The sequence below is a fragment of the Prunus mume genome, linkage group LG1 (genome assembly GCF_029339155.1).
Source record: "Prunus mume cultivar Tortuosa linkage group LG1, ASM2933915v1, whole genome shotgun sequence".
NCBI classification, from domain to species: Eukaryota; Viridiplantae; Streptophyta; class Magnoliopsida; order Rosales; family Rosaceae; genus Prunus; species Prunus mume.
This window is the reverse complement of record NC_142698.1, coordinates 17,350,863-17,374,020: the sequence shown is the minus strand read 5'-3', so window position 1 is coordinate 17,374,020 and position 23,158 is coordinate 17,350,863. Positions and strand designations below refer to the sequence as shown.

The 23,158-nt window shown below is 36.4% G+C and overlaps 3 protein-coding genes, 2 long non-coding RNA genes and 1 pseudogene across 11 annotated transcripts; 3 read left to right on the top strand and 3 right to left on the bottom strand.

The window, feature by feature from the left end:
- Positions 1-512: 512 nt before the first annotated feature.
- On the bottom strand, positions 513-1,883 carry LOC148921189 (putative pectinesterase 29). Its single transcript, XM_089048223.1, has 5 exons — positions 1,654-1,883; positions 1,411-1,570; positions 1,109-1,330; positions 776-1,017; positions 513-675 (listed from the first exon to the last, which is right to left on the bottom strand). Exons 1-5 carry the CDS (start codon positions 1,881-1,883, stop codon positions 513-515), a joined length of 1,017 nt encoding a protein of 338 aa, XP_088904349.1.
- Positions 1,884-3,244: 1,361 nt separating this feature from the next.
- On the top strand, positions 3,245-6,273 carry LOC103344204 (high mobility group B protein 10-like). Its single transcript, XM_008247830.2, has 6 exons — positions 3,245-3,510; positions 4,155-4,230; positions 4,536-4,701; positions 4,897-5,037; positions 5,410-5,633; positions 5,842-6,273. Exons 1-6 carry the CDS (start codon positions 3,323-3,325, stop codon positions 5,977-5,979), a joined length of 933 nt encoding a protein of 310 aa, XP_008246052.2. The 5' UTR covers positions 3,245-3,322; the 3' UTR covers positions 5,980-6,273.
- Positions 5,247-6,860, bottom strand: LOC148921188 (uncharacterized). Its single transcript, XR_016127285.1, has 2 exons — positions 6,732-6,860; positions 5,247-5,616 (listed from the first exon to the last, which is right to left on the bottom strand). It is a non-coding gene; the product is annotated as an uncharacterized LOC148921188 (long non-coding RNA).
- A 520-nt stretch (positions 6,861-7,380) lies between these two features.
- Positions 7,381-8,660, top strand: LOC148921187 (importin subunit alpha-2 pseudogene; annotated as a pseudogene). The gene is made up of 3 exons (XR_016125164.1): positions 7,381-7,575; positions 7,732-7,895; positions 8,148-8,660. The product of XR_016125164.1 is annotated as an importin subunit alpha-2 pseudogene (transcript).
- Positions 8,661-8,831: 171 nt separating this feature from the next.
- Positions 8,832-12,359, top strand: LOC148921186 (protein ENHANCED DOWNY MILDEW 2-like). Its single transcript, XM_089048217.1, has 8 exons — positions 8,832-8,846; positions 9,062-9,216; positions 9,301-9,435; positions 9,519-9,615; positions 10,629-10,691; positions 10,786-11,270; positions 11,649-11,914; positions 12,087-12,359. The coding sequence occupies exons 1-6, from the start codon at positions 8,832-8,834 to the stop codon at positions 10,981-10,983; spliced, it is 663 nt and encodes a 220-aa protein (XP_088904343.1). The 3' UTR covers positions 10,984-11,270; positions 11,649-11,914; positions 12,087-12,359.
- Positions 12,360-14,274: 1,915 nt separating this feature from the next.
- LOC103331972 (uncharacterized) lies at positions 14,275-16,770 on the bottom strand. Of its 6 annotated transcripts, none has more exons than XR_016128491.1 (8): positions 16,609-16,758; positions 15,880-16,049; positions 15,718-15,780; positions 15,559-15,620; positions 15,318-15,475; positions 15,122-15,198; positions 14,834-15,028; positions 14,275-14,678 (listed from the first exon to the last, which is right to left on the bottom strand). It is a non-coding gene; the product is annotated as an uncharacterized LOC103331972 (long non-coding RNA). The 6 variants fall into 6 exon arrangements; XR_016128480.1 differs by having other exon boundaries at positions 15,718-15,777; XR_016128460.1 differs by having other exon boundaries at positions 15,559-15,777; positions 16,609-16,770.
- Positions 16,771-23,158: the final 6,388 nt, after the last annotated feature.

The following is a 23,158-nucleotide window of genomic DNA, read 5'->3' as shown; positions in this document are numbered from 1 at the left end:
TTTCTGTCTCCAATGTTTTAATGAAAAATATATATATTATCAATCTATAAAAGTTTGTCCAACCCCCTTATGTTAGTGAAGTTTAAGGTAAAAAGTAAATTTTGGTTTGAGAGATATTGGTGAGATCAATTCTTGAAGTCTACTTATGATGGTTGACTTTTATTTTTGGTAACATATTGGTGAATCTCTATTTCTAGTAACTTGGTGGCCTACCAAGTTGGTCGGTTTCCTACATTGGTACCATATTAGTGAATCTATAATATCTGAATTACAATAAATCTCCATGTATAAATATACAAACGATAATTTAAATTACTCCAAATTACTTTGATTCGTAAAAAAGGAAATTCAAACTCGATAACATGCATTTTATTCCATTAACAAAAACAAATTACATCCTACATCTGGGAACATGTGGTACATATATAAGAATAAAGCAATAACAAATCAGATTTTCTAGAGTTCATACAGGGGCCTTTTATGGTTCTAACTTTGCTTTTTATAAAAGGGCTTTATTTTGGCTGCTTTGCTAACCATCCATCTTGGTCTATGAATTTAGCTGCATTTGTTAAACCTTCCACTTCTTCATCCGATAGCTTCTTCTCCCATGTCACACGTTGGGACAAATCTGCCCCTGGTCCACTACAGTTTGCTTCCGAGTACGAAATTAAATCCCTGTTCCATAATTTCAAAATTAATTAATTTGAAAATAATCACTGTTTATCATGAAAATAAAAATTAACCACGAAATTATAAAACAGAAGACAACACTTACTCGTTGCCAGTGTTCCATGCAGCCATCCAGCCCTGTGGGGTAATAATATTTTCCATGTATGTTCCAGAAAACAAAACCCTAGAGTGATTGCCATATGCCCTTCCCAGATTTATAGGGCCTGTTCCAGATATATGGCAATCTTTGAACACAAACCCAGCTGGGTCGTCTGGGCCACCGCGACCATTGGCTGTGATATACCCAGGGAACCCTATCACGTCCGTCACTGAAACTATTTGGCATTTCTGCAAACAAATTTGAGTCAATGTAAGAATTCTTTTTCTATAAATGTTAATTAATAAAAAGAAATATGAGAAAAGTTTGAGGAGATTTAACCTCATAAAGTGACTGGCCAGAGCCAAAGATGAAGTCTATGGCACCTTTAACGGTGCATTCATAAAAATAGTGACGGCCTCGGGCATCACTCAATGTGTCTTGCACGCTAAGGAAGCTACACTGATAAAAACTTTGTTTGTCTCCATCGATTGCAGCTGCAACTGCCCAAGTAGTAGGCCTCCCATTGACATCCGCCATGAAGTCAATACGGTCGTATGTATTCTGTCGACACAGAGTTTACGAGAGTTGTGAATATTTAAGACACAGAACAAACCACCTCAGCTTAAACGAGCACACTTTACCTTGAATATTATATTCTTTGCAATGAAATTATCCGCGTGTGCTATAAATGTAGGACTTGTAACAACATTTCCACCATCTCCAAATTCAATCACAGGATAGTGATCAAGGTCTCCTTCGAGAATAATGTAGGGTTTGTCTTTAGGAACCACAACTTTTTCACTGGTGTAATAAAAATAGCACAATAGAGAGCAGTGAACTTATAGCACAGCTTAGAAATAAAAATATGTTGTATGTATACTTACACGTAGATGGCATGGTTGATGTGAATACGAGTCCACTGTGAGTTATTTGATGGGATGGAATCAATGGCTTGCTGGACTGTGGTAAAATTTCCATGGCCATTCTTATCGACTACGATGGTGGCGCTTACGACGACGTCGTCTTGAAGATTATAGCTCCGAGGATTATAACGTGCTTCCAATGCACCCATCATAAAGAAGAGAGCCAAGATTGATGCTACAAGGGACTGCATATTAGCAATGAGAACCTGAAGTATTGTATTCTTGGCATATGAAGATGATGAGATTTTTTCATCTTATATAGAAGATGAAAATGGTTCGGACCACTTAATCTAAATCTCATATTGGAAAGAAAAATTTCTACTCATAAACGTGTCAACGCGTTATCCATAAAATCTTCCAGAGTTAATTGGGATTTTTCATATGTATCCATTAATTTTACATCTTACTGATCATAAATATAAATAATCATGTCCTTAATTACATGCCAACAACACGTACTTGCCTTAAAGTTAAATTTTAACTGAAAAAAGCTAGAAAATTATTTTAGAAGATTTTTATAAAATTACTACTCCAACCATGGAGAAATTAAAAAATTATTGTGTAGTTAGTAATTAATTAAGCCAAAATATTATATATATATATATAATATTTTAATTTATCTTAGCTGGAAGCTGAGATTGAGAGGATGAAATCTACATATTAACATATTGGTGTAAGTTGTAACCCAAAAAAAGAAAGAAAAGGAAAGCCAATGCATTGACATTTCAAGTTCTTCGAGTTGACGCTGCATAAAATATTGTTACAGAAAGAAAAAAAAAGTAAATATGAGCAAGTACAGAAAATATTCAATATAGAAAAGGAATAAATTTCGTGCCATAATATATGTATATATATTTTTCTATAAACGGATTCTCGCCTAATATGTTGACTTTGGTAGAAAATAAATACATATGATCAAATAACATTAATATTACACAATAAAAGTAACCTGTATTTTTAAAAATGGAAAATTGCCACCATGATCCATTGCAGGATCAGCGGTTTCAAATTTAAGCCATTCCCTGCAAATTTTGCAGCATTTTAATGATGAAACCCCATGCACTCAGGAATGCTTGTGTAAACCCCTTGTCCAATCGCTTGTACAGAAAAATAAAATTAGTGAAATGACTGTGTAGTTTCTTGTGTTTAAGGGTTGGTTAGTTTATGATGCTTCCTCAAAGTCCACTTGCTGCAAACTTCAGTGGCATGTAAGAATCATTTGTACATATTTTGGGTGTAACATGGTTTCACCAAAACAGTGAAAAATGACTGTTGTTTCTTGTGTTCTGCAACATTCTTATTCTACACCTTTTCACCATTATTCAATAAATCCAATATCATCCTTATATAAAAAAAATGACGTTAAAATTGATTGAATGGCTAAACTATCCTAAACAACTCAGCCTTGGGACAGAGAACAGCTTTGTGTCAGTGGTAATTTCATTTTCATCTACCCCACAGTGGGTGGGGGGCTACGTGTAAACCCACCAGCTAATCCATTTTGCAGCAACACCAACATGCGCATAAATGTGCATGTCTATGTATAGACAGATGGCTTTAGTTTTCGGGATTACAAATGTAGAAAAAAGACCAGAGTGAAGCTATCGAAGTGAAGCTCTCTCTCTCCAACATGAAGACTACTGAGAACCAGCCAGAGACTGAGAAAAATGGCTCTCAATGCCTTGTTACTATGAATTCCAATGTCACACTTTCTGAGCCTGATGATGGGAAAAGCTTGCTGGAGTTGGAGAGCTCTGAGATTGAGAGTTTCTATCAGAGGCTCAACAAGTTGCACAACTCATCTGGGCTGAACCTTCTGTGAGTTTTCCTCACTTTTAGAGTTTTGGGCTTCTGGGTTTTCTCTTCTATTTTCTGTTTCTGTGTTCAAGTGGGTTTCAGGGGAATTTCATTATGTTTTTAGCTTTTGAAATGTGTTGAAAAGCAAGCTTTTTAAAATTTTTGGGAGAAAAGCAAGCATTTTCTCCTCCAGACCCGCCCAGGCCGCCTAGGCGGATTTTTCGAACACTAACTTTTGTTCATGTATACCATGTGTGGTTTTGAGAAAGTTGTGGGAAAAAAGAAAAGCAAAGTTAGAATCTTTGAAAAAGACGAGAAAAGTTGAAATATTTGCTCACAAGAGGCAAAGTTGGGACCTTTGCTCACTCACAAGTTGGAACCTTCTAATTCAGAAATCAGTAGTGCCATTGAATATGTTGGGCATAAAACTTCAGATAACTCTTGTCAAATTCATAGTTGGCTTGATTATGCTACTTAAGTATGCTTAAAAGATTGATTCAAGCTTCGGTTTACTTATGCATGTGGAATATATAGGAAGATGATATATGATTATAATGCTCATTACTGGTTTAGATATTTTGTCTTATATTCTCACTTGGCGATCTCTTCTGATCGATTTGTTTCAATGTGAAAATTAATCTGAGTATCCTTCTTTCAATGGGCAGTTTTGATCTCAGACAAACAACACTTGACTTGCATCTATTTTACAAAGAAGTTATTGAAAGAGGAGGATTTATTCAGGTTTATTTCTATCACTTGCTCATTCTTACATATTTCTTTAGTGAAAAAGAAATGAATGATACCTTATAACCATCCAAAGGGTCTGTCTTGTGATCATTTATCTGAATTTCTGAACTTACACATTTGGATAAACTGTGTATAACTCTGATGCAAACCAGGGTTTGAATGGCATCTTTAGTTTAACCCTTTGTATGAATATCAATTCAAGATAAGATCAAGTGGTTTTCACCTTAAAAATTGAAAGGGATGAAGTTATAGCCCTACAGGACAAGAGATTACTGAGATTTGTAATGGTTAATTTCCAGGTTACCTCAGATGGGAGGTGGGGTGAAGTTGCACTGGCCCTAAAATTAGATGGAGAGAATCTGCAGGATCCTCAACCTCTTTTAAAACTCTATGCACTCTTTCTCTACCAGTATGAACAGCTTTACTATTACAGGGAACCTCGTGTGAAAGCTGCTTCGACTCTAGGTACAATAGCTAGAGATAACCTTCTAGAGAAGTGCATATTTTCAATTGGATTTGCATTTAATTACTTGCCTGGACATAAGAGTTTTTAGGTACTTAATTTGTAATACAGTACCTTTATTTTCTTGGTATAAACTACATGTTTTAGCTAGATATCATAAAGGTGATGCTTAAACCTCACTAGGATAAAAATTTCAGGTCATGCTTTCTACAATACTGGAGATAGCTCAGCAATGGAAGGGAACTGTAGGGACAACTCATCTCCGATACCCAATCTTGAAGATGCTCTTGTGGAGAAGAAGAAGGTGCCCAAAGAGAATTATCAACTAACATTGATGGGTATGTGACTTTTGCTTACTTGGTAGATTAAATTCAGCAAACTAAAACGTTGCATGTTGCAATCATATATTGAATGGTCATCAAACTTATGAAGGAATAGAGTAGGCTTGAAAGGTGGTCTTACTGTTAAAGAGTTGTAATGTCAACGGTTGGCTTCATTAATTTCTGTATCAATTTGCATATATTGTGGTTGCTGTCAAAAGCTACAGTTTAGGCATAGATTTATTCTTTCCATTTTTATAAAGTTGTAAAGGTTTGAAGTACATAGTCTGAGATTCAATACAATTCACTCAATTCTCAAACTTTACACTTACATCTGCAAATTTGAGTCAAAACTTACTCAGAACCCCTTTGTATTGCAAATTTCATTAGGTTCTACATCTGCCGAACAAAAGCAGTTTCCCCAGCTGCGCTCAAAGAACAAAGAGATGAAGAAACGTGTCGGTGCTCCACGAGGGGCACAAAGTGCATATCATATCTTCCTCAAGATAGAATGTGAGCGGTTGAAAAGTACTGATTCAGGGAAAGTGAAGGGTCAAAATGTCCGATACATGGTAGACAACGCATGGAAGTCCCTCTCTGCGAGTGAGAAACAGGTAGAGTTACACCTAGATTTCTTCCTTGGTTGTTTAGACATTGCTTACTCAAATTTGTACATGGTCTATAATTATGTTTAGCCACTTAGTTGTATTCCTTTTTACATGCTTTATGGTATGCAGCCCTGACCTTACTATAGCAAACTTGTTCAACTGAACTGAAGTCCACCCTCTGGATGTTAATATGGTTTATTTGTTTTCCTTATAGCCATACATTGAGGCAAGTAAGAAGGTAAGGGAAAGAAGAGTGGCTCAAGAAGTGGCTGCTGATGAGGAGAAAATATTGACTTGCCAGAAGAAGACCTCAGAGAATGGGTTGACTGGAGTCAATGATGTGGTTCAATGAGCTAAAGGAACTCAAGAGCTTCAGTTGGGGTGGTTTTTGAAATGAAAGATGCTTTATATTGAGGGGAGGGTGGATCTTGTACATATACTACAATGACAGGTTTTCTGCATTAACTATGTTATTATGCTGTCTTTTTGTATATATTTTGTAAATGTGTTGCTCCCTGAAGAACTAGAATTTTAGCAGCCTTGTATTTTTGGTGGTGAAGCAGCTTCAGACAGGATTTGAAAATGTGTCCCCATCCCCCTTTCCCTTATTTTTGTAATCAAGAAGCTCTTTGTTGTATCCTCTTAATAGGATTTGCACCAATATGCCTTCTCCAAATTCCAATCATTATCTTCTATTCAACATACCCGACCCCTGAGTGAAGATTTGATCATAACTTCCAAACGAAAAGTCAGATTTTGAAGATCTTGATACGATTGGATTCAGCAGGAAAAAACAGAGAGCCGAAAACGAGAATGCTAAAAGGAACAGAAACACGCATAAAAATTTCAATTCTACACCCCCAAACCTAAACTAAACTAAACATTGCCAACGGGTCTAGCTCACTGCCAACTCCACCAATTCCAGCTCAAGACACTGCCAACTCCATCAATTCCAGCTCAAGATTGAGTTTACGATGGAAAATGGCCTTGACTTGTAGACTAAAGATATCAAGTTCGAATTCCCACAACATCATAGTTGTGTGTGCTCACTGACATTGGTCACCCTTGAATTAAAAGAAAAAGGGAAAGGAAAAGAATACATACTGATTATTGGTGTATCACAATTGAGGGGGACCATAGCTGGCAAGAAAAGATCATTTTCTTTGCCGTCCTTACCGAGCACCTCCGACTGGGAATCCAATTTCAGGCACACCAAAGATGAGACGTTGTCCATGGCTGTGAGAAAAAAATGACGGGCGATTTGGGTTTGGGTTAGAGTTCAGGGTGAATTGTGTGTGTGTATAAGTTGTACACATGTCCGAATTTTATTGGACCGTAGTACCAATTAGCAATGCCAGCTGGTATAATTACGTCATTTGTTATTTATTTTTCTAGTTTGGTAAAGAAAGCTATCCCAACAGGAAAAAAGAAAATTACTACGTCATTTGTTATCGAACGGGCGGCTGAACATACGATCCCGCCCAAACCCCAAACACGCCTATATATTCCCCCCACCCCGAAAACTGAATTCATTTCTTCGCTGCAATTTCATCAAACATTTTGCAAGCGTTATTTCAGAGAACTGGAAACCAAAATCTAAATCAGAAGGCAATGTCTCTTCGCCCGAGCACAACCACCGTTGTGCGCAAGAAATCGTACAAGACTGGAGTGGAGATCAGGAAGAACAAGCGCGAGGACAATTTGCTCAAGAAGAGAAGGGAAGGCTTGGCTCCGTCCCAGCAGCAACTGCTTGATGGCACAGGTAGTATGGGCTCTAGGAAATGTTGCTGGTGATTCTCCTAGTTGCAGGGATCTTGTTCTTGGACAAGGTGCACTAATGCCACTGCTAGCTCAATTAAATGAACATTCCAAGTTATCCATGGTGGGGAATGCTACGTGGACTTTATCAAACTTTTGTCGTGGCAAGCCAGCAACACCATTTGATCAGGTTCGTGGGGATTTCGAGAGTTTTGTCTGGTTAAAACCTTAATAATATATGTTAAATGTCAGTTGGTATCCCTTCCTAATTTAATTTTGGTCGACGCCTTACTTCACTGTAATAAATACCCTTTCTGCTTGCTTATCTGCATGTTTTTTGTTTCAGGTGAAGCCTGACTTACCAATTCTTCGACAACTTATTTACTTAAATGATGAAGAAGTCTTGACAGACGCTTGCTGGGCCCTATCGTATCTCTCAGATGGTCCAAATGACAAAATTCAGGCTGTGATTGAAGCAGGCGTCTGCCAGCGACTTGTGGACCTTCTGATGTAAGTTTTTATACTCTGTACAAACTATTCACATGTGGCAGTGGCCTTCCTTATTATTATTTTTTTTTCACCTAAAAGAAAAGGAAACTTGAAATCAATATATTGGCTGCCATTCTAATGTTGAAAAACACTGATAGTGATGACCTTACTCAAGTGTGTTCTTTACTTCAGTTTCTTCTAGCCGATTGATTATGTGATAGTGTTCATACTATATCTTCCGATATTTTACATGCATGATTAATGTTCTTGCAGACACCTGGCTTCCAGAGGTTGTATTAAACCGCTCTGTGATCTTCTAATCTGCCCAGATCCAAGGATTATAACTGTGTGCCTTGAAGGTCCTGAGAACATTCTGAAGGTGGGTGAGGCAGACAAAGAAATGGGAATGAATGACGGGATCAATCTTTATGCACAACTGGTCGATGAATGTGAAGGTTTGGATAAGATTGATAATCTGCAGACACATGATAACAGTGAGATTTATGAGAAGGCTGTGAAGATCTTGGAGAGAGAATGGGCTGAGGAAGAAGTAAGTTGTGTAGTTTGCTTATTTTTTGTTCAAGTCCTGTCCATGTATGAGATCTGTTTAAAAGTTGACTCTTTATGTTTCCTCTCCTTTAGTTTATTCATCTATTGTATGTTTCTTATTCCCATATTAGTTCATTAATTTGTTTTATGTTTATGTTGCTTCATCTGTATTCTCCTTTGGTTGTTCTATTTTCTTAATTTTTTTTTAAAGTAATAAAGTTCATGCCTCATTCTTTTTTTCTTATCTTTTTTAAGTAATAAATTTCAAATTGTTACTAGGAGGAGGGATGGGGCACAACAAACATCGCTTTTATCTCTAATGGTTGTGGAACAATATATGTTGGTGTCGATTCGAGGACCACATGCAAAGGATTTATAAAAAATGATGATTCAAACAAATATATGCATATGGAGCATTGCAATGTATTTGCCACTAGAGCGGGAAATACCATCAGTTGCAAAAAAATGTTAGAACATGTGGAGGAACATTATCGTCATAAGGGGAAAATAATTAAGGGAAATGACCTCCAATGCCACCCATTTGCTAATTTTAACTAAAAATACCACCCCTTCTCAATTTTTTTACAACTACCACATATAAATACATCTTTGTTGTGAACTGATTGTACGCATATCAGTTTTTCAGAAATTGGCTTCTCTCTCTAACTCTCTTGGCTCTATCTCTTCGGCTCGTCTCTCTCCCTCGTGTACCTCTCTCTCTTCGACGCAATCGTCTTTCTCCCTCAGCGGTGGCTGTTCATCCAAGCGTAACTCCACCGTTGACATCCACGAGGTACTGTTCATATACATTTTCTTTGAAATTTTTGTGAATTTGGTTTAGGGTTTTAGTACTCTCCAAGGAAAATAATTGGCTTAGGCTTCTGAAGCCGAGGAAGAGCTTTGAGGACACGGTGCGGTCAATCTTGATAACGGTTCAATTCCTTCATTATGTGAAGAGAAATCCTGAAACATCCTACAAATCGTTGTGTACTCACTTGTCCAAAGTTTTCAGGTAACTTGCAAAACTTTAAACATCTGATACTTCTATTTGCTAGTTTTCTTAGAACAGTTTGACAATTTTCACTCAATGTTCAGCTTGTATGACGTCAGGCGTTCTCATAATGATCTGCTGGATCACATTCTGTTGATACGTGATTCTGTTGAACGGGATGATACCTTAGCAAGGTCCAAGGTCTGCGTGGCTTCTTTTATTGTCATTGGAATTGTAACATGTATTTCAGTCATGTTTAAGCTTTTCATATCATTATTTATTTTCCATATAATTCAGGATACATCATTAACTTTATTATCCAGAGTATCTAATTTACATCTATTGATTGAAAATGAATTTGGTCATAATTCTTTACTCCTAAAACAACATGTCTGGAATGAAATAATAAATTCCTAGTTTATTTAGACACCACCTTCCATTTAGATGGAAACAGAGTGGACCACCAAAATGAGGTTGTGCGTGTTTTTTCTTTCTTAAAATGATCTTATGCATTCATTTTGATATTTAAGTTAATAGTTCCGCCGCAAGTTTTCCCATTCCTCTTGAGTGCACAAAGATTGTGGCCTGAGATAAGCTGCCGGAAACTTCTCATCAAGACTCAATCATATCAAATTGTTTGAGCAGAACAATAATATCCCAGTGATTGGTAGCTATCATTGTTTTTTCTATTGAGAACGTTGTGTGGTCTTGTCGTCCTCATGGTTGGTACTTACCAGATTAAGACTTCTAGTTAAATATTTATAATTGGAGGATTAGGCAAATAACTATTTCATTCTATTCCCACATGTTTAAGTTTTACTTTTTATTTGAAAAACATTCATTTCCGACCCTTTACGTTAACATATTGAGCTCTAAGTAGCTCAGTACCTGCTTATTCTTTGATTGAACATCTGAATCTTACCAGCATGAATTGAGTTTTCCATTATGTGAACTCTGTTGAAACTTAAAAACTTTTCTTTACTTTGTTTTTTCTTTCACTTGGTTCTTGTCTTTGTTTTATTTTCAGTCGGTTATTATTTCCTGTCTGTGATCCATTGGCTATTATATCAAATTGTACATGATCTTCTAAAGCCAATTTCATAACTTATGCCCTGTGCATGAAATATATATATGCTATATTTCTCTGTATGCACAGTTAACAGTAATGACAAATTGTGATTTAAGAGTTTTTGGTGAATTTTCTTGGAGAGAAGCCCGCAAAGAGGCAACTATCTGATGAGGTCATATTCTCCAGCTTATCTCTTTCCCTTCCTTTGGTAGACTTTTGTCTCCGAGTTTTATTATTTCTGTTTTTATTCTTTTCTGTTCAAATTATAATGTCTTGAACAAGTGTATTCTTTTGATTTTCAGGGCATTCAAGGTACAAAAGATCTCAGATTTGTGGATGATCATATAAAACATGATATGATTGATGATGTAGAAAATGAGTCCAGTGACATTGATAGCATGTTTAGCTCTATCTGTGCTTTCTGCGATGATGGTGGTGATCTCTTGTGGTATGCTATGGTGTTAACTGATTCTTATGATTATGATGGATATATTCTCTAAAGAAATTAATTTCGTATAATTTATGGTGTGAATAACAATTTTGCTCTAATGCAGTTGTGAATGGAGGTGCCTAAGGTCCTTTCATCCAACTGTAGAGTCTGCTGTGGGTTCTGATTGCAAACCTAAACAAACCCAAACAAAACCATCTTTTCTGAATATGACAGCATGTCTTGGTATTAGGTGGCCATTGTTTGAGCATTTTGGTCCAATTTTTGGGGGTTTTGAAGTCTGGGTTTACATGCCCTCTTCAAGAACAGCTTCTCCAGAAAATTAATTGTTGGGAATATGTAAGTTTTGATGTTAAATTGAATTTGATTACTGAAATTGGAATTGTGATTGATTTCGTCTGTATTTTGTGTAGAAATTGAAGTATTGTGATTGATTTTGTTTGTCTGAAACAACAAATGTGTTTGTTCTTTGTCGATTGATTCTTGCATTTGGTATTAGGAGATTTGTCATAGGCATATTAGTGTAGTTACCGTATTGCAAGGGCTGAAATCTGGATGATAACAGCTTCTTTTTATTGTTGTTTTAAAGTGAGGTATGTATGGGTCTTATGAAATTTTTACAGAAATATATTGGAGGGCAAATAATTTTATTTTAGTTTTTTTATTCCTAAATGATACCCAAAATATGTAAGCTTCACACTATGTTAATTTTTGCAGGATGGGAAAACATTGGAGAATGAGTTGGAGGTTGTTAAGGGAATGAAGCTAGACAGGGGCTACATATCCCCTTATTTCATCACCAACCAGAACAATCAGAAATATGTAAGTTTTGGTTTGACTCAGCGATAACTATGTCTTGATGTTGATTATCTTCAAACTTGTGTATGTGCTGATAGGAATTGGAAAATCCTCTAATCATAATCCATGAGAAGAAAATCTCAAGTATTAATGCTGCGGTTAAAGTATTGGAGTTGGTTTTGCAGGTTAGCATTTCTTTGGTTAGGTTCACTAGTTTCTTCTTTTTTACCATGAAATTGGTTGACAAACTTTTGCTCCTTTTCAGAAGCAAAGGTCTTTGCATTTTGTTATATATTTTAGAACCAAAGTTATAAAAGAAAATGGTTTTCCCCTTTGTTAATTGAGAATCATCTGCAGTTATGATTTCAGATATGTAGATAACTTGTTGTTGCTGATATTGCTACGCGGGAGGAGAATAGAACAGCTTGGAAAATGTGCAAGAAGAGAGAGCTAACTCATACACCGAAGAACAAATTGATGAAGTTAAGATCAAATTAGTAGAATTTGTGATCTCTCCATTATTTATAATTATAGGTAGGAAGTATGTATGTAATATAGCAAAGATTGGTTGACTATGTAATAACAATTGAATTTTCAAGTGTTATGAAAGAAATAATTTTTGAGCATATATATTTGTTAATAAAGCATTATAATTGGCTTTCTAGTTAAAATCATTGTATAGAATCATAGGAAACAAAAACCTATGTAACAGCTTGTGAACGTATTAGATGACAGATTTAAAGATAATAAAATGTAGTCTGAATTGTTAGGGTTCGGTGGCGATTTATTTTGCATGTCTAAATTGTAGTCTGTAATGGATGTGTGTGTATTGTATGTAGATTGACTTAATATTGTTGTCCTATTGCATGTGTATTGTACTAATATTGCCTTTGTATTGCATACATATTGTATGCATATTGCCACTCTATTGCATGTATATTGATGCTATTGTTGTTGTATTGCTGTTATATTGCCATAATATTGCCTCTCTAGTGGATGTATATTGGCCTAATATTGCTATTATATTGTATGTATATTGACTACGGCTCATCAATGGGTTTACGGTTTAGGCCCTACTTCATTCAAAAAGAAGATGACGACGAGAAAGAAACAACGTGCCTTTCAAAAACAGGCAGTCAGTGCATTATAATTGCACCGTAAGACATTTTAAGAAATTATTTTATAAAATAATAACAACTAAAAAAAATTTACAAAAAAAGGAAGGTATGAATAAATATGCAAATACTTCGTGATGGGTTGAAGAAAAGGATGATTACATTTGGTGGTTTGATTATGTTTGGTGATACGATATGTTGTTTGTCTTAATCTTCATATATGTAATTGTCGTATTAATACTTGACACAAATTTGTCTCGTAATCATCCAATTATTAAAGCTAAGTAAATGAAATGAAACAAAAGAAGAAGCCCAAAATAAACAGAAACATCAATTTCTAGCACCATTTTATCGTGTCTGTATTGCCACTGTATCACCAACATATCACCAGCTTATTGCGTTTTAGGTATAAACAAATTATGTACTTCCTCTGTTTTTCACTTTTGACATATGTCCATTGTTTGACCTCCATTTTCCTGTAAGGAAAACAAAGAACACGTGAATTTAATTTGGAATGGATAGATAGCTTTCCTTTAACTTTTTGGCAAAACAAAGTAAACAACAGAGCTTTTCCAAGCAAGCAAAGGCAAGATTGAGTTGATGACCATTAGTTCAAACATTATGTGATCTAATAGGGATAACTAATTTTTGGAACAACTAATGAATCTTCAAAAAGATAAAGAACTAGTAAACTAATGTATGCAATTTAACTTTGCACGGGTCATAGTGCTCAACATGATATTTGGCAACCATCTCTATACTTAGTGTATATTGCAGGCTTCTATGCATTCCAAACCTTCATTCTTCTGTGATAAAACTGTTAAATTACCATGATTTCTAACACATGGAAGTAAACAAACGAATCTGCACAATTATTTGTACATGCACTCTGCGCATTGTACATCTGCGCATCTATTAATCACCACACCAATATTTCAAAGATTGAGTCAGAGGGCAAAATGATCGATTACATATTTCAAATTAGTCATCTGCTCATATGAACTTGGCCCTAAAACTGTACTAATGGTAAATATACTGACAGAATAGCTATTAATGAAAATTTCTAAACAAACGAGGGACTTATTTTTCTAATATTGTGGTGGAAGCGTGTTAAGTGATTTTTCACATTTGTTCATGGGGGTAAAGTATATCTTACCCCTTTCTAAACATTATGAAGTTTCAAATTCCAATAACAACAGAATGCTAAGCACAAAAGTAGAATTGCTGCATAAATTATTTAAAAGGAACAAAGTCAAAACTAATTTGAGAAATCATAAAGAAAGCTGTATGCTTCACTAAGTCCACTAATAGATTCTCAGTGCAGGAAATGAAATATACCTATATCACATAAATTGCAAAGAAAACCACAGAGACTAAATGTCAACAATGGATACAAAAATGAGTAGAATTCAGTGGAAATGAACACGTCGTTTCAAACAAGTAAACTGTTATACGTTCATAAAGAGCAACTATGTTTATATATGGAGGTGTACGAAATAGTTCAACTTCAAAATGGAAACAGTTTATGTGCCATGTAAGGCAATGAACATATAACAAGGTGAGTCTTCAACAAATTATAAGTGGACAATTATTTTCAAACAATTTGATAGCTGCCAGAGAGAACTGAGGGAGTTAAGGCATGCGATGCAATCATGATAAACACTGTTAAGCACTCGAACACCCATGCTATAATACAAGCCAACAGACGACCACCACTAAATTGCTCTTCAATATGTTGGTCAAGGGTGCAAATCTGTTGACGCTTCTCCAACTTTCTTACTACATGGTTGTTCTTCTTCACCTCCTCAGCGACGGCAACAGCAGCATCACCTTCCTATCAAACAAATAACACAAAATGACATCAAAGACAGTAAAGTTCATTGTGCATGTGTGTGTCCAAAAGTAAAGTTCATTACCAGAAAAGCTCCTTTATTTCATTTTGCAGGCATCGTATTCCGAGAATAAGAAGATAACACCATAAAAAATTACCTGGATCAGAATGGACTTTAGTTTCACATATTCTCGAAAGATCATCCAAAGCCAACCGAAAATGAAGGTCCAAAAGTTCATTTGCAAATTCAACTTCTTCAACACTTGGGAGCCACCATTGGTTTATCACCTGAATAATCTTTGGTGCTGATCCATTCCTCTAATGCAGCAGCATTTGGATGATGCAAAATGCACCTAAAGAAATAATATTATTTTTCTTCTTTGGCAGACAAATTTAAAATGTATGTACTCACACAATTATGTAACTAGCAAGAAAAGTTAATATACTTGTATTGATCAATAGGATAATAAAGAATCAGGCTTCCAAGAAGGGATCGAAGAAGATGATCACCAGCTCCATTGACCTGTCCAAAAAAAATCATTCAAACCATTGAACAATTTCAGTGAGCATTGCATGTAGAGACACATGTATAGGAAGAAACAGTTGATCATGAGAGAACAATAGTCATCAAAGTAACAAGACCTTCCAAGATGGGGACTAAAAAGCAGAAATAATCGCCTCTTTGAAGTGATCCTTGTAGCGCAGAAGTGCAGGACCTCCATAACTTATATAGCAACTGATAATACTTTTAATTGATAGTCAATTGCTGTTTCAAGAGCTGGAGAAATTGTTGGTTTGACCTGGAAAGAAAGCATTAAGTTCATAATAAAAATCTAGGCATAGACAGAAGCAAATGGTTTAAAACATTCATAAGAGAAACTACCTTTGTTGAAACTGAGGCATCGCACATTCCTCTACCTCCAAATCCTGTAGCTGGTGTTCCTTCTAAAGAAGATAGAACAGACAATAAAATTGGCTCAACAAGTTGAGTAACTGCCTCTTCTGGGTTAGAATGAATGCAGGCACAACAAAGCAGTCCAACCTCTGCAATTGCCCCAGGAAGAATATTTGTCTTCACAAACTTGGAGATCTTCTTCAAAGCCTGCTAGTGATTTGAGGAAGAGTTTACAAAATTGTCATGCTGAAAAGTATAACCATTATATATAATAAAAATTTGAGTCTTTCAAGTCAAAAACTCAGAAACCTGATTATAGAGAGGTCGTGAGAGTCTCCCAAACAAGATTTCAAGCATACAATAGTAGTAAGGACCCTCCTCGACCAGAAAAGTTCCTGACGTAACTACACTCTGCCCTCCAATATATTTCTGTAAAAATTTCTGCCCAAGTGGATGAACTCGTGTGGACTAACTCATCCCTAGAAGAAGAAGAAGAAGAAGAAGAAGAAGAAGATAACAAAGATAACAAATTGAAACAAACTAACTCGTCCATAAACTTTTATGTGGCTCTCCTCTTACAAATGGACCATTAGAATGCTCACACACAAATTTGTATGTGGCTCAAATTTGTCGGTGGTTTCAACAGTACTAGGATGATCTTAGCCTTTATTTAAACACACACAACACATTCATTTCATAGTACCAACTCTGAAGATGCTAAATCCCTTGCAATTATTGCAAGAGCTAAATGAAAGCTCCTCCTTTTTGCAACCTTTGGCCTTCACACTGCTGGCCATTTTCCTTGTCCTCCTATTCACATGGTACTCTTCGACTAAAACCACCACCCAAAATCATAGATATGAAATCATCAATTCCAAACCCTAGACTCTAGAGAAACCCCTAAACCAATTTCCTACAAACTGATAAACCCTAAACCAATTTGGAAGAAACCCCTAAACCAATTTCATACAAATCCATACACCATAAACCAAATTCACAAAAACCCCAAATTTCAAAGAAAATGTTTATGAACAGTACCTCGTGGATGTCAACGATGGAGTTAAGCTTAGATGAACAGCCACTGTTGAGGGAGAAAGACGATTGCGTCGAAGAGAGAGAGGTTCACGAGGGAGAGAGACGGGCCGAAGAGATAGAGCGAAGAGAGTTAAAGAGAGAAGCCAATTTTTGAAAAACTGATATTTTTATAGGTAGTAGTTGTACAAAAATTAGGAAGTGGTGATATTTTTAGTTAAGATTATAAAATGGGTGGCACTGGGGGCTATTTCCCAATAATTAATGGCATCTGTGATGCATCGGTAAAAGCCTATAATTTCATTAAAAGATGGGAAAGAAAAAATAATTTGAAGGAATTCGAGGCGTCTACTCTCATGTCTGGATGGAAGGTTGGATGGAACGGTGTAGGTAAAGATCCTTTCATATGTAGAGTTAGGCATTCTGGAGTGAGGGTGAAAACCAAATCCAATCAATGCACAGGATTTGTGAATGGAAGTGGTGCTTCACATGCCTCGAAATACTTGGATGGTTGCAATTTGGAAGTCCAGGTTTCAAATGAACTACTACAACATGTGATAAGGGCTTTATTATATGCAACCCTTTTTGATGAATCTAGCGGTGGATATGTACGCGTATTTGAGGTATTAAAACAAGGAGGTTATGAAATGGTATATAACCGACCAGTTTTGAGAGCGCTTCTCGATCATTATGATGCCTTGGCTAGTTATCTTTCCAAATCATTGTTCTTTCTCTTTGACAAGCTTGATTACAATTATACACATGACATTAATGTGAAAGTGCATGAAGGATTCCAAAGACAGTTTGATGAAGAATATAAAAAGAATGTTGTCATAACTCAAGGACAAACATACACTGTGCGACTTGTACATTTCAAGAACCCAATTGATGAGCTATATGAGAGGTTGGAAAGAAAAAATAGCCAGCGTGTTGTGCTCCCTGAAGTTAGATATCTATCGTCAGTTCGAATTGAAGAAATTGGTGAGGCTCCTATTTTGTGTGGTAAGATAACACAGGAGTTGGTGAGAAATTTACAAGAAATATAGCACTCCTTTAAATAGCTTCTAGTAGGATGTTCATGTAATATCATACTTTTGAGAAAATGTCAATGATTCAGATTGTATCTAAAATAAAAACATGATTGTTTTCGTATATCCATATATCCATATATCCTTGTAAGCCCGACTTCTATCAAAGTATGCAGATACAAAAATATGAAATAAAATTGCCCCGAAACAGAAAAATCAATATTTGAAATTAAAACCATCTATGGAGGGGGGCGATTGCAAAATGGTAAATGAAAATAAGTGGGGTCCGTTGATCCACGGCGGAGATTGGGGTTGGGATCAGAGATGGGCAGCACTAGTTGGGGAATTCTTGTTAATAAGACAAAATATGCAATTATTTGAAAAATAGTTTGGAGGGAAAAATAAAAAACGACAACAAGATTGAATTCAATTACGTTCAAAAAGTTTTGAAAAGTTCTATAGAAAATAGTGGCTTTCTTCTATTGGCTCGTGCAAATAGCAAGTCTGGAAAATGGATACCTCAATTGTTGAACTTTTTCTTTTAGGCTTAAAGTGCCCCCTGAAATATTGATTAATTCTCACTTTACTCCCTTAAAGTTAAAGTGACCCACTTTATCCAATTGACTGTTATTTTGTGTCTCACTATGCCCTTATCGTCAAGTCTGTTAAAAATTATGTTAAAAAAGCTTATGTGGCACCAATGGGACCCACTATTTGGCTAAACTAAGTGCCATGTGTGAAAAAAAAAATTTAAAAATTAAAACAAAGATTCAACTTTTAGCAAGACAAAATAAAGATTAGACAAAACAAAGATTCAACTAAGTGCCACATCTCTGCCTCAATCCAACATCTTCCACTTTTAGCAAGACAAAACAAAGATTCAATTCATCTTTGTATGCATGTCAAGGCTCTAATATGTTACACCAATTTTAGAAACATGGGCTGTATAGAACTCAGACCACCCCCACTTCCAGCCGCAACCCAAGCCCCACTCCCACCCCTAGCCCTTAAACCCAGCAGCCCTAACCCTCCGCAGCGTCGACAACCCAGATGAGCCCTGCCTCTCTTTCTCTCAAACCTCCAGCAGCTACAACCCACCATCTCCATCTCACTGAATTCGAAAGCCATCAAATTTGGTTGCAGACCTTCAAGCACAAAACAACAAAACAATGAATTTTTTTTTTTAAAAAAATTTGTTGGTTTTGAATTTGCAGAGAGAGGGTGGGTTAGGTTCGATTGAGGGTGGGAGTGGGGCCTGGGTTGCCACCGATGTGGGGGTAGTCTAGGTTGTTGGGGAGAAGAAAATACAGAGGGGATAGGGAGATCACAGAGAAAGGAAAGGGAGAGAGAGAAGGGGAGAATGAGGGAGAAGAAATCTGGGAAGGGTGGCTTGGGGATGGGTGAGGTCAAAGCCTTAAATCCATAATTTTTTTTAATTTTTCATTTTTTTTCTTCACACTTGGCACTTAGTTTAGTCAAATAGTGGGTCCTATTGGTGCCACGTCATCTTTTTTTAACAGACTTGACGGTGAGGGGCAAAGTGAGATGTAAAACATCGGTCAAGGAGGCAAAGTGGGTCATTTTAACTTTAAGGTGGTAAAGTGAGAATTGAACAATGTTTTAGGGTGCACTGTAGCAATTAAGTCATTCTTTTATGATAGAAACGATATTGAGGACAGAGGAATCGAACCTAAAACTTCAAGTGTGGAGGTAAAGCATTTAGAGCATTCACAATGAGCTCCATAAACCACATCCTTAGCTAAAATTTTGGAAGGAATTGAAAAAACTCACCTCCAACTAGGGGTGGGCTTGATTTGGGTTGGTTTGGTTTTGGGCTCAACTCGAACACCAAATCGTAGGCCTCAGTGTGGCTATTTTGGAAACCGTGATGAAAACTGACCACTTCGGTTAACCGAACTTGGTGGGTTGGTTTGGTTCGGTGGGTTTTTTGGCTTTCTTAGAGAGAGAGAGAGAGAGAGAGAGAGAAGAAGAAGAAGAAGAAATAAAAGCGATGGAGAGAGGGAGAGATGGAGAGGAGAAGAAGAAAAAAAAAAGGAGAGATGGAGAAGAAGAAGAGAAAAAGAAGAGAGAGAGAGAAGAAGAAGGAAAAAAAAAAGAGGGAGACGGGGAGAGGGAGTGAAGACAGACGTAAGAAGAATGAGAAAAAAAATAGAGAGAGAGGGACTGATGGAGACAAGACAAACGGTGAGATGAAGAGAGAAGAAAAAGAAAAGATTGAAACTATGTAATATATATATTTCTTTCTTTCTTTCTTATAATAATATTATATTTAATATTTTTTTAATACTATCGATTTGGTTTGGTTAAATCGTGGTTTTGAATATTGCAAACTGTACACCGAATCATATATTTCAGTTTGGTTTGGGTTCAAACTGATGACCAAAAAAAAGATTGAAAAAAAACCAAACCAACCTAAACCGTCAGTTTGGTTTGGGCAGTTTGACCGGGTTACCGGTTTGAATGCCCATCCCTACCTCCAACCATGCTTCTTATCTAACTCCTAAAATAGAAAGACCTCTAAGAGCTCCTAAATATGAGGAGAGAGAAATGACTCATAGTAACTCCCTATTATTAAATGCTTCTATATTTAATATTATTTTAAGTATTTATTTAATACCAACTATTTTTTATTGTTGCTTTTGTGTTTCCACTTTTTTCAAAAAATGAATTAAAAATATTAAAAATATTTATGACTCTTCAAATTAGGGAGTATGGTTGGAGTTTAATTTTATAGAGAGCTCATTGTTGAGGCCCAAAAAATCCAGGGCTTGACCCAAATGAATTCTCGGCCCAGCGCAATATCTTATTGAGAAAAAACCTAACTTGGAGCACACAAAAGTCCGCCATGCACGAGTCACACTCCACGCGCCATGCCAAATAAATAATCCGTCATGCTAGGAATCGAGATTAAGATTATAAAATGCATTATCTTTGCAAATCCATTCTAATTATCTTGTCAAGCATAATAATTAAAAGCATGCCAAGCGATATGCCATGCCAAGCAACATGTCATGCCAAGCAGGAAATCATTATTACACACTCAACCACGTTATAAGCCTAAATGGGCCCAAGCCACTCGAATGCCCGGGGCTTGCTTGAGTGGGTTATGGTATGAATGGTAATAAATTGTCATGAAGCCCATTGATGGACCGAGAAGTGGAGGTTCCGGGTTGCTTGGGAGCCTCGGAACCCAAGCCCATTTCTTAGGCCCAAACATATGGGTGAGCACAAAATAGGAAAATAGTCCAACCAAAATAGCCCAACTAAAATGATCCACTAAAATTAACCCATATAGCCCAATGTTAGATGAAGATAGCCCATTTGTTTGGAAGGTTGATCTGTTACTTTAAAGGCCCACACAATTGGAGGTAAGAAGCAGCAAAAGCATAAGCCCTTTTGCTAAAAGAAACATAAGCCACGTAGGGAGCAAAGTGTCCACCTATGCAGAGCTACTGGAAGGCTCCAGCACATGAGAATGAACAATTTCCAAGCACAAAACACCCGAAAAACCAAAATATATTAACGTGCAAGCTGCCAAGAAGAGAAGCACTCTTCGAATCAGCATACATACCCCAATTCCTTCCCCCATCAGACCTTGGCCATAGAAAAGATGAGGAAAGAAAGGAAGAAGATGGCTGGGAATGGAAATCCCCCACTGAAACAGACGCTGGAAAGGATCCTTGAGCTCCAAAATATCTATGATTTTGTGCAAATAGGCAAAGGAAATGTTACCAAGATAAGGAAAGTCAAGGAAGGAGATGAGAAAGTAAGGGAAAAGCTTGAACAAAATGGGTAGAAGCCATTAGGGTTTCTTGGGAAGTGATGGTTTCCAGCGCCTATAAAATGAGGCATCTTCTACCAAACAAAAACAACCCACACCTGGAGAGCAAGCTTCCTCTCTTACCTACAAAAGCCCAGCAACATTGTGCACTATCACCCTCTTTCCCCATTTTCTTCTTTTGGCAAGCTGCCGGAAGAACATAGTTCTTTCTTTTCCTCTTCTTAGCCACATTTGCTTGCAAACCTCTTCTTCCTTACCTTAAACACTCCTCTTTCTCCCTAGGAAGCCATGTTTCCTTTTTGGTGCTCAACTCATGCTAATTTTGCTTCCATGCCACTTACCTCTCATGCCAAGCTCAAAAGTTTATCTATAAGCATGCATAAATTACCTGTAAGTTGCTATCGTTTTGGCTGGTGAAGGTAACCAAAATACTTCCTAAGGCTATACTACCATTTCGAAGCATTTTTGAGGCTTAATTTTCGAATTCAGACAAATGGGACAATTTCATCAGTTTGCTCTTTATAGCTGCCTAACCTATTTACAGCTGCCGAAAGAAAAAGTCCCCTACACTCATAAAATAGTTTTCTAGTATTTTTAGCTAAATTTTAACTTAAAAATAAAGATCAAGATTGTGGATGCTCTTAACCACCTATAAATTCTTTACAATTATTGAACTATTAATTCTTATTAATTAACTAGAAAATGGATATAATTAAAGAGAAAGAAAAACTTAATTTCTTACTCAATTAGGGGAAAAAAATTACTGAAAATGGAGTGCAAGTTGAAAAATTAACTATAAAGAAAAAGAACTAATATAAAAGTGAAGTAAAAAGAAATTAATGTAGGGTATGGGTAGAATAGGAAAGAGAATGAACAAAATTGATTAAAAAGTATTAAAAAGCAAAAGGGAGTGGGGAAATCATATCCGTATTGTAAAGTATAAAGAGAAATAACATGCAACTATGGATATGTACTTGTAAATAAAATAAGTTGTAAGAGAACTTCTAGCAGGTCAATTTTGTCAAGGCAAAAGGGAGCTCAGGTTGGGTTTAAGCTCCTCATAAATGAAAGGCAGCCCAGGCAAAAATGGGCCCCATTTACTCAGGCAAGCCCAAATGCAAGAATTGCCTAAGCTGCTCCCTGGGTTTACTGATCTCATACTGACATTAGTGTGACATCAGCAACCAATTTAAATACAATATATAGACACACACACACACACACACACACACACACACACACACACACACACTTCTATTGAGGAATCCCTCAAATTAGCTTATTTGAGGGACACCATTGTAGGGCCCACTCCGTATTGTATTTAACTAATCTAAACCTCTATTTTGTAGATACTCATTCAATCATCTATACAAAAAAATCACTTGAATCCGATATCATTTTACCAGTCAATTGAATTGAAATTTTAGTACTTTCTTGAAGCATCATGTTCATTGATTTTGTATGACACAATTGGATATCGAAACGGTTTCCGATTTGTCTAATTTTTTGCAAGGATGATCTATGAATATAGACTTAAAAAATAGATGGTTTAGATCGTTGAAAAAAAATTCGTAGGGGACTCTAAGGGGTGTCCCTCAAATAAAATTATTTGAGAGATCACTCAATAGAATTGGACTATATAATACCAAAAAGTTTAGACTTTTTTTTCATTAATACATAGCCAAGTTATTCACTTCCCACACCGAAACTCCATACAAATTTCTCT